Source organism: Tasmannia lanceolata, unplaced genomic scaffold, assembly GCF_043159265.1.
Source record: "Tasmannia lanceolata isolate RefF3 unplaced genomic scaffold, GAP_Taslan_0.1 ptg000015l, whole genome shotgun sequence".
In the NCBI taxonomy this organism is placed as follows: Eukaryota; Viridiplantae; Streptophyta; class Magnoliopsida; order Canellales; family Winteraceae; genus Tasmannia; species Tasmannia lanceolata.
In genome coordinates, this window is record NW_027518692.1 from 26,995,598 (window position 1) to 27,007,368 (window position 11,771).

An 11,771-nucleotide genomic window follows, 5' to 3' on the forward strand; every position below is an offset into this window, starting at 1 on the left:
TAAGTTTGGTCAAATGCTGGTGAGAGCACTTGATTGAATGATCATTTGCCCTTGATCTAGACTTGATTAGGGTTCCCCCAAGAAAGCTAAGCTGTTGATTTTTTGCCCTTGATCCGCCATGACTATATTAGGGTTCCGCAAAGAGAACTAAACCATTGATTTTTGTTGTCCTTTTTCTCATGCATAGTATGCCTGTTAGGGATGGGATCTGACAATGTGGGCCAGCTCATGTTGTACAAGATCAGCTGTAAGAGATGAGCTGAGGAGGTGGATATAGAGGGAAGTGATATATCCACCCCTTTTGATCACCAGGAACACCCCTGTCAGCGTTTGTGATTATCAGGAGGCATTGAATTCTTCTGACACAAGTACAACAGCCCTCTTTAGTCAGTGTTTGTGACAATGAGGAGGCATTGAATTCTTCTTACACAAGTACAACAGCGCTCTGTATCATACTTCAAATTGATTTTTACTTTCTCTTTTTTTCAGGGGCTTTTCATTCTCCACTCCCACACCCTCAGGTCTTTCCCTCTCCGCCCATCTCTCACTATTGGTCCAATTAACATTCCGTGGACTGTTTTTTAATTGTTCCCAAAGAATCCCTTAAGATTAAACAAAATTATACTGGCACTAAAAGTATATTGTTGAAAATGGGATTTGCTAGGGACTCTAGCAGAAAAGTATTTCGCGGCTGGCTGTTGCATGAGAGAGCAGCCACACAGGCTCACTCATCATCAGATTTTGTCTTATCATTTGATTCATCTGTGTGGCAGCTCTCTCATGCAACTATGCAAGAGCCAGCCGCAAAATGCCTTTCTGCAAAAGTCCCTAGCAAATAAAAGCACATTTTTTTTTCATTTCAAAAAAAAAAAAACCTGCTCGAATTAGGACTCTTTTCAAAAAGCGGGTCCTTGCTCTTTGCTCTGATCTACCCAATCGACGGCCATGAGAATTCATATTTCGCATTGTTCAATGGTGGCCTGGCCCAAAAGTTCCCTCAGGGGACAATTCTAGCTCTTAAATTGGTAGCTACTCCTAAAAGAAAATGGTCAATACCCACAGGGAAATCTCCAAAATCAAAGGACTAGGGACATAGTTTTTAGTCATCTGAGAAGTGTCTCCCCCTCCCAAGTACCATGTTGCCACTGCACTCTCATATCAGGTGGATACTCAGGCAATATGTGAGAGAAGTGATGTTTTTATCTGCTATAAGAGAGAACAATGGCTGCCTGGATGCAAGTTCGCTAATTTTAAGCAAGTCCACCCAGTCTGCTAGATACTTTATCCACATGTCTCTACAACATCAGAATATCAAAATACACCATTAAAGGGGTTTCATATCCAAATCATGTCTACCAAAAATACCCACTAAAGGTAAAGTAGAACTAACACTAGTTTTGATGAAAACTAGTAGGAAACCAATACCCACTAAAGGGGAATTAGAATTAACACAAGTTCAAGCGAATGCTAGTAGGAAACCTGAAGGAATTCATGCAAAAACATGGGAAGGAGACAGGCCTTGAGCTGTGCAAGCTTAAACAGACCAATGCATCTAATGGCTGGAAGACCCATAAGACTTGGAGTAGGAAGGATCCACGTATTGCCCGCGACCCTGTTGAGCAAACTCGAGCTGACCGGAGAATTGATTATCGACGGATTCTGGCACTTGTCCCGGGCCTAACTCAGGTGGGAGTTCATGCAAGATGGTACTAGCATCATGGCTCTTGAAACTCCACACATTGCTCATAAAATTATTAGTGAGGGTGCCATGAGGAGTTGGTTGAGCTATGGGCGCAGCTTCACAGAAGCTATTAACTGTGATGCCCGTAGCTCGATTGCTTGGGTCCCATGGTTGAGTTGACAGAAGAGAGAGAGCACACCCAGAGTCGGAGACTCCTACGAAACTTTCACCTGGTGGCATTTCTGAACCAGGAAAGACGGTCCCACCCGCTGAACCCTGTACATACGGGTGATACCTGTTGAACTATAAATGATTAGATAACACCAACTCTTAACAGCTTAAACTTTTGGAGTAATTGGTCGTTTCACTTTCACATGGTATCAGAGCTATTGCCTCAAGGCAGGTCCTGGGATCAAACAACTCCTTCATATTAAAAATCCATGTGTACAGCCAACCCAAAAAAGAGGGGCCACAGGTGAGGGGGAGTGTTGAAGTATAAATGATTAGATAATACCAACTCTAACAGCTTAATATTTTGGAGTAATTGGTTGTTTCACATTACCCATGAGTGAAAACATTGGTAGGAGGGGCATCTACACTGCTCTGCCATGGATATGGAAGATACTTTCCAGTGGCTGAAACTAGATTATAGGGTACCCCATCACCGGCTCTTATTGCTGGCCATATATCTCGTCCTGGCGGCATTTTTTCGTAAGAGAAGTCCATCAGAAAACCACCAACTCTGCCGCTGTCTTCTGTCAATATAGGTGTCACAAAATTGAAACAAGATGACCACAAAGAAAAGTCCAGGAAAAAAAAGGTTGCTCTTTTCATTTCTTTTGTAAGTAAATGAAAAGAAATACTACTTGATGGTATCGGACTGTGAAAAGATGATGATACACGTCCATAAGGTGATGATAAAGATCCAGGTGGAAGCTTTCTTCGACGCTCATTGTGACCAGCCAGACGACTACGGCAACTGCGTTTTCCTTGGTCGAATTCAGATAGCTGATGAAATCTGTGCAGAAACTATCAAACCAGTCATTAATTAAAATAACCATGAAAACCAGACAGCCATTTTTCATAGTAACAAAATACAGAAAGATGTAAGTGTAGAATAACCCATGGTATTATTTCAAATAGCCTCTTTTAAAAATTGTTTAATTACCCAAAGTCCCACTGGGCGTGCCAAAAAATTGTTTGATTCCTAGAATTCAATGCGAGGGGGTAATCAATTCATACCCTGGGATTGGATTCTAAGCGATTGTTCCTTAGGCTCTTAATGCCTTTTTAGAAAAAACAAACGGTGAACTTCAGTTACCAAAATGCAGGCCCAACACAAAAGGAACACATGAATGCAAACAGCAACAGTAAAACAATAGGCATTCAGTCAAATAACAAAGAGCACAAACAAGCACCGATGCTTTGATATAGAATATGAAACTACAAGGAAATGCTCACCAGCGAGGAACATTCCATTTCTTCTAGAGTTCGTTCTCCCTTGGATAAAAACTACAAACAAAGATAACAAGAAACTAAGATAAAATAAACTAAGACATGCTATTGAATGGTCCAGGGACCTCTTCGACCTCTTCTCTGGAGGCAGTCATCTCCTTATATAGTTTTTTCCATGGAAACTGTCCATAATTGCCCCTTACTTTTGGGAGTAAACCTGTCATAACTGTTTTCAACTACCCCTTTCGAATTTCAAATTTCAATTTGTTGCATATAGCCATCATTATCCTTATTTTTAGAGAAATGACCGTTGGTGGATAACCATCTTAAATCCAACGAATTAATATCCAATGAATGATTTAGTCTCACAAGACCGAACTTATCTTAATTTCAGAAACGGGTGCAAACAAAACTAGATTGTTTAAGCGTTCGATGCTTAAATTCATTATTTCCACTTCATTCGGAAATATATATAGAGGTTGTCACCACTTCAATCAAAAGAAGTTCAAGCAGGATTTGATCATAAAAAACAAGGTTTCATGTAGCATTTGTTCCACATTTTCACTTCCCTATGTATGTCTCTGGGCTAATGCAGGCTGCCGATGTTCCTAACTAAAAGAACTAATCACTACAGAGCTCTCCTTTCTCTGTGGAAAAACCGAAGCTTGATGATTAGTCTAGTTTAATTTAAAGTCGAATGTAAGATGATGCTATTGTAGGGATATTCCTATCCTTTTGTATTATTGTGCATTTCTTCTACTTGTTCATTAGTTATCATTAGACAGGGTAGATTGGTCTTTTAACACCCTTTTGCAATCATATTTGATGAAAATGATTCTTAGGAATAATACACTTGATTATTATTGAAGCTCTCCTCTCTGTGTTTTGCAAGTTTCTCCGAAACAGATTTTTTATTTTATCTAATAATAGAAATTATGATTAGTTATCGGAGACTTTTTTTGTTCATATTCTATCTTCGATCATTTTTACATGTTTGAAGAAAGAGGATTGCTTAAATGTAAAAGTGAGGTCTGGGGATGCCCCTTAGATACACGGACACATATTCACGGTTCAAACATTTTTTGGTTGAAAACCATTCAAAACATGGCAAAGTTTTTGCATTTAAAGATGGGTCTGTTTGTTTGAGATGCATCTGCAGACCCTGGTCTGCAGCTAGCAATTCTCTTTGAAGCTACAAAGAATAATATTTCTTCTTGGGGATTTATCTATAATTCCATCATTTTCTGGATCCTTTGTTTTTCACAGGTATAATTTATTGATTGATTGCTAAACAAGTGATGTTTCAGTCAAAACTCAATTATAGTTCTGAAGCAGAAACTTATGGTTTGTGCGGAATCTGAATTTTTTGGTGCTATGGTACTTTGTGTATAACAGTCCCTGTTCCCAATTCATTGGCCATTTCTTTTTGTCGCTTATGGTGTGTACCAGTCCCTAATGGTATCAGCGAGGGGGTATGATATATTTTTCCCTTGGTAATGGAGTTAGTTATTGTCTGGCAGTGCTACTTTGTGATTGCAGCAATGCACAGCAATTCCAAAGTTAGTTCACAAAAAAATAGAGGATAATAAATCAAATGCAGGGGGCTTTATTGGGTCTTCTCTTGGAAATATGGGGGTTCCATGATAGTAGTGAAGCTAATCGGACCGAACTACCTCCAATGGTCACAGGTTGTGAAGATGTTTATTGGAGGGAAAGTCCGTTTAGATACCTAATTGGTAAGATGAAAGAACTAGCCCGAGATGATCCACTTCATGATAGGTGGGAAGTAGAGAACCTCACAGTCATGTCTATCCTTATTAATTCAATGGGCCCTAGGTGAGTAGGGGCTTTCTGTTCTTGAAGACAGTTGTGGCTATATGGGATGCAACATCCAGACTTACCGATGGAAAACATTGCTAGGATAATTACAAGGAGACATTGCTTATCATTGTCAGGGGGGTAAGCATCTAGCTACCAATTTTGCTTCTCATGATACATGAGGGAGGAATTCAATTTCTATGATCCATATGAGCTTGTGTGCATGGCGGACGTTGTGTCCTATAAAATGAAAGTGGAGTGAAGCCCCATTATTGAGTAGCACCCCCACCTTCGAGAAAGTGAGGAACCCCTTAAACATCTACAAAAAGTATTTCTTCACCCATTCCCAGTAAACCTGGAAGAAGGCAAACAAAGGCCATCAAATCCAGAAGCTATATCTTCAAACAAAGAGAACACCTCGTCTCGAACTTCTTCCTATCCAAAAGGCTTCTCTGAAGCCACGCTAGAACTCCCACACAACTTGCCAAATTGAACATTCTCCAACTTAGCAATAAAATCTTTTTTTTGGCACAATAGAGATTCTCATGGAAAGACATTGTCTCGGGGATAATGTCACTTCTATCTGGCACTATGGACTGATTGATAAGTAAAGAGTGGATTACAAGATTATTAGTAGTGGATTATAAAATTTTAAATGACATTTTTTATGTTATAAAATTAAAGAGAGGAAAACATGTCGTTTTTATCTGTCACTCTGCACTAATTGATAAGTAAAGAGTGGATGATAAAGTTTTAAATGACATTTTTCCTAACTTTTTTATTAGCAGAAAAAAAACAAGTACTATCCATGTAACTACTAGCAATCCTCACAATGATAAATAACTGAAAGGCTAAAGAAACAACCCGTCCAATCTACAACTATTAAACGTGAATTGAATCTATGTATGTCCTATCATCATTATAAAATGGGTTGCTCTTGTAGTTTCAACATGAGAAAGTTTTACCTTACACTGCATTGAGAGAATTAAAAACTGTGTGGATGAAGGTAGTTTCAACATGAGGAAGTTCTGCTTGCTCCTGTCTTTCTTGTTCAATCTCCATGTTGAAGGTAGTTTGAACATAAGAAAGTTCTGATTCCTCTTGCCTTTCTTGTTCAATCTCCATTTTCTAAGTTTTGATAGGAGAGATGGTGTGATGGTGGATCCAAAGTTTATAACAAGAGAGAGCTTGATAAGAGAGATGAGAGAGAGATGACATATTCTAGGTTTATGACAAGAGAGAGAGAGCGAGGAGAGATCTTGAAAAGAGAGATAAGAGAGTGCAATGGGAGATTCTAGGTTATAGTGTGTAGGTGTGACTGAAGTGAATTCAACAAGAGCAAGCATCTTCCTTGAGAGATTTGATTTTTGATTTCTGTTGAAAATAACAACTATTATTTATAGTCAAGTACCGGCTAATTTTTGCCAACACGAAATTTCACCTCAAGAATCATTCATATCGCATTCAATTGTTACGTGTACGTGATATGCGATCATTACGATTCCATGAATGATTATTTCAGGTAGCTCTCTCTCTCTCTCTCTCTCTCTCTCTCTCTCTCTCTCTCTCTCTCTCTCTCAAACCTCGCCTATAGACAAGCAATGGTGAACCTCGCCTTTAGACAAGCAACCTTTTACACAACGTTTACACGTTTACATCCATTTAACCTAGCGGAATGCTTAATACGAAACTACATTATTATTGGTTAACATCAAATACGACGGTTTGCATTCAATGAAAAAAATAAACATCAATTATTCACCATCTTCAAAAGCAAGATTTTTTTAACAAAAGGTCCCACAACTGGCTTAACTTTTGGGCCATATTAGATCCATAGAGAGACCTCTCTAAGATTAATGGTTTGGATCAATCAAAGGTAGGATCCAATATTTTGTAGCACATTTTTCCTTGGAAAAAAATAGGTGTAGCGAAAGTATAGAGGCGCCCACATGTTTGGACGATCCAAACAAATTTAAACAATTCATGTGTTGGTCTCCACTGTACGACCTTAAAAAAAATCTATATCTTCCCAAAAGGGAAAAAGATATCTGAGAGTTGTTTCATGGATCCGAAGGAAAGTACTTGCCTATAAATATGAGTTGTTATTTCAACAAAACTCAAAAATCAAATATGTCAAGGAAGATGCTCGCTCCTGTTAAAGTCACTTCGGTCATGCCTACACACTGTAACCTAGAATCTCACATCGCATTCTCTTATCTCTCTTATCAAGATCTACTCTCGCTCTCTCTCTTTTGTCATAAACCTAGAATCTGTCATTTCTCTCACTCTCTCATCTCTCTTATTAAGATCCCTCTCTCTCTTTTCATAAACCTTGAATCTGCCATCACACTATCTCTCCTATCAAAACTTAGAAAATGGAAATTGAACAAGAAAGACAAGAGGAACCAGAACTTTCTCGTGTTGAAACTACCTTCAATATGGAAATCGAACAAGAAAGACAGGAGCAAATAAAACTTCCTCATGTTGAAACTACCTTCATCCGCACAGTCTTCAATTCTATCGATACACTGTCAAGTAAAACTTCCTCATGTTGAAACTACTAGAGCAACCCCTTTTATAATGATAATAGGGCATACATAGATTCAATTCACAATTAATAGTTGTAGATCGGGCAGGGCGTCTCTTTAGCTTTTCAATCATTTATCCTTGTGAGGATTGTTAGTAGTAACATGGATAGTACTTTGTTTTTTCTACTAATAAAAAAGTGGAAAAAATGTCATTTAAAAATTTATAATCCACCCTTTACTCATCAATCATTCCATAGTGCCAGATAGAAACGTCATTTTTTCCAATCTTTAATTTAATTAGCAGTGGATTATTAGCAGGTAGAAAGGGCATTTTATGATCCACTCTTTACTTATCAATCTCTCTCTCTCATCCCACAAAACCATTTAGCCATGTTGTTTCCATCTTATTTCATCCTTCAAGACTATAAGATTATACTCTTCTAAAAATTTACCTTTGCAAAGAAGCTCCTCCACTGAAATTTGCATAAGAAACCTCTATTTACTAATAACATTGACACCCAGCTCCTTCCTAACCCACTTTTTAAGATTTACTTTCACATTTCTATGCTTTTGGCTTAATCTATTTTCAGCCAACCCAAACTCAGAGGCCTATTCCAACCAAAATTTCAACTTATCCTTCAAGCAATGATGCTCCAACCAAGCGAGCTAAAATCTAAAAAGGGGAAGGGCCCTTCCTTCCATAAAGCTGAGAACTATCGGATTGTGATCAAATAAGGGTTTGGGCAGGGCCAATTGAACGACATCAGAGAAAGCCTCACGCCAATCATTACTGAGAAGGAACCTATCCAAACGACTCTTGTTCAGGCCCCTTTCTTCTAAGCATACTGAGCTCCGAAAGAGGAAGATCCATAAGAGAATTCCAGCTCACGAACTCAGAAAAAGGCTCACGCCATAAGAGAAAGCCTCACGCCAATCATTACTCTAGTATTACCGCTTCTTTATCCTACAAACACGATCTAATTAAAATCACCCTCAACACACTAGGGACATGGCCATCTGTCACGGATCGCACACAGCCCTGCCCTCAACTCACTGTTTCCGTGTACACCGCCGAGAAAGCCCAAAGATTATTTTCTCCCACCTTCCTAAGCCCAACTGGCACCAAGAAAACTCCAATCATTTCTTCCATTAGAAATTTAAATCTGTCCTATGCCACTAAAATCCCATTGGAAGCACCAATCGAACCTGAAGAAGTAAAATCATAACCCGAATTACACTACCCTAAGCTTCTAAGATTCACTACAGATAGACCAGCCTTTAGTCTCATGGAAGGAAAAGATAAAAAAGGTCTAATTTTCTGAATAATCTCCTTAGCATGCCCCTTCTGGTAGTCGCGCCCCAATCCTCTAATGTTCAAGATCTTCATGATGAACACAATTCGGAAGAAATCTCCCCTCCCTCTACACAAAACATCTTCTAGACCTACGGTCTGAACCTGACTTATCTTCTCCCCTCATAATTAACATTGAACTCAAGTCTAAGTAACTATTTGTTAGCCTGACCTCTCTAATGTTAGAGAAAAATGAATAATAATCAAAGAGGAATTTTCTGACCATACTAGTTTCCTTAAATCTGGTGGTCACGGGTTCGAGTCACGGAAACAACCTCTCTGCAAAGCAGGGGTAAGGCCGCGTACATCTAGCCCTCCCAGACCCCACAATGGCGGGAGACTCGTGCACTGGGCTGCCCTTTTTTTTTTTACTACTTTCCATAAATCTAATAATAATAATAATAATAAACCAAGATAAGTAAATAAATTAATCAGAAAGGTTTAGAAAAGCCCGTATTTGGGTACCGAGACACGCCAAAAAATGAGCTCTCCTTAGAGTCAACACGCCCTTGTCTGCACTGGGTTCAACAGCGTTTGGCTCCCAAGATATTTTTTCATATCGTAGAAAAAATATGAAAATGAATACTAAAAAAAGAAGAAGACTTGTTTCCTTTTTAGAGAAGATCAAGATTTTGTGGGAACAGATGTGTAACAGAGGAAGAAGATGGTTCTGTGTATATAAAGAAAACGCCTTTGAAGTTCTTGAAAAGAGGGAAAAGAAAGAGTCATTGGGGAGAGATTTTCGTGTGTAATCAACCTTCCACCTAATTTGATAAATTTAGGTTTTATTATTTTTATTTAATGATAGAAAAAAGTGACAGTTTAGAAATGTTTGCAGAGTCTCCCATCTCCTAAAGTTTAGGTGGGATTTGGGAGCCCTTAAGTTCAGTTACCAAAAAAATCAGCTAAAACTGCCTTTTAATTTTAAATCAAAACCAACATCTAACTACTTAGTAAAACTCCAAACCCATAATCAAAAGGCCAACAATCCAAAAACCAACAACAAATTCCAATTCAAGAAGATAAACAAGGCTTTAGAATAACAAAACACAAATACAAGAACAGTAAAAGCAGCAACCAAAAGAACTAACAAAGCAAAATCTCTAAACCAACCAAATAAAAAGCAATGGTAGAAAAAAAACACATGACCCCCATACACAAATAAAAAGCAAAACCCAACTGACCTACTACACTGCTGACAAAATCTCTGCTCAAGACCAGCAACAATCACTTTAGGCGATTTTGAGTGCATCCCACAGACCTTGTGCCTACAGTAATAAACCTTTGCACCAGTCAAATCCACCTCACAACCCTCAACCTGGCATCTTGGAGGCTGACCTCCCTGCACCACACCCCTCCCATTCATGGTTTTTTGGGAAAAAAGAGATGGGTTTTGCTTTTTTAGAGCTATCTGGTTTCTTTTGGAGCTTAAGCCAAATAGTACTCTGAAGGGCTGTCAATACAAGGAGAAATAAAGGACATAAGACACAGTAGTACTTGGACTTAGTAGAGCTTTCGGTTTTTTTTTTTTTTTTTTTTCTCATACATGTATGAGCTCAACAACCATCTTTAAAAGGAAAGATTTTTAACTGAAAGTGCTTTGGTGGAGAGTTAAAAACATCCCAAAAATCTGTTCTTAGATCTCTTGCTTTGCATGAGTGGCTCTTCTTTTTCTATTATGGGGTTTGTGAAAGTAACTTTGTTATCTTTTGGAATGTAATCACTATATTCTTTCCAGGGTTATGGGGTTTTGGCCCTTTTTTTTTTATTAAAGGGCTTGGATCCTCTTAGGACTTGGAAGTTCTACTGTGACAAATTTAGAAAACAAAAATGCATAGATTTTGGGGCAATTGAGTTCCAAAAATGTCCTTACTAATGCTTCTATGGAATAATGGGAATGGGTCTGTCTTGTTAGTTGGCCGTAAGGGGTACTAGCCTGTTGGAACTGAATGAGATGGAGTCCCATTGTTGGTGTTTATTTAAGGAGTCAAGAATTTTAAAGTGAAGAAGAAAAGGTGCTTTTGCATATAAATTCCTGAAAAGCAAACTATGTCTTAATTAGTTAATATAAAACTCTGATTTGTAAACAATGTTTCATGGAATATAACCCTCTATGTTTTAATTACTTAATAACATCTGTGACAGTGGTAGAAGGTGGCATCCCTTCTCATTGATAAATGGTTTTGGTCTCAACGAACTCATCCAATATATATATATATATATATATATATATATATATATATATATATATATATATATATATGAATTTGCTAGGTAATTTCGTAGATAGCCATTTCGCAGCTCACTTTTGCAAGAGAGAACAGCCACACAGGCTCACTTTTTAGTAGATTTTGTCTTATTCAATTAATTTAGTTCTCTACTACAAAAGTTATCTGTTTGGCCTCTATTTGTCTGCTTATTCTGATCTGTTACAGATTGGGTTGGGCAGGCTGCCATATTGATCGCCGCTCTACCACTGGGCTATGTCAACTTCCACTAGTTAAGTTGTTTGGTTACGCTGGCTTCTATCTGATCTTAGGGTTCATCTCACCGCTGCAACGCCTCTTCATTGTGACAATAAGAGCACTATTCAAATTGCTACCAATCTTGATTTTCTTTGATTTTCAATCCTCTAATTTTATCTTGATTTTCTTCGAGTTATTATATTTTCTGTTTTGGCCCTAGGTGAACCCAAACCCAACCCCACCCAACCTGATTTCGGGTTAGATGGGTTGGGTTAGGGTTGGCCTCAACCCAATCCAAACCGACCCCGGTTGCACCCCTATGGCCCTGTTCTTTTGGCAACTGTCTCGGTTTTATGAAAAGAATGGAACACTCACCTTCAAGAACTTATCAGAAGTACCTCTTTCCTTATACCTGCGGTTTCTAACCCTAGCAATTTCTTGAGCTAGGATCCTCTTGTGCTTCAAAGATGTAT

General features: G+C 38.4%; 1 protein-coding gene across 1 annotated transcript; it reads right to left on the bottom strand.

The window, feature by feature from the left end:
* Nucleotides 1-1,210: 1,210 nt before the first annotated feature.
* On the bottom strand, nt 1,211-10,561 carry LOC143845884 (squamosa promoter-binding-like protein 17). The gene is made up of 3 exons (XM_077354291.1): nt 10,018-10,561; nt 2,244-2,699; nt 1,211-1,976 (listed from the first exon to the last, which is right to left on the bottom strand). The coding sequence occupies exons 1-3, from the start codon at nt 10,197-10,199 to the stop codon at nt 1,553-1,555; spliced, it is 1,062 nt and encodes a 353-aa protein (XP_077210406.1). The 5' UTR covers nt 10,200-10,561; the 3' UTR covers nt 1,211-1,552.
* Between the last annotated feature and the right edge of the window lie 1,210 nt (nt 10,562-11,771).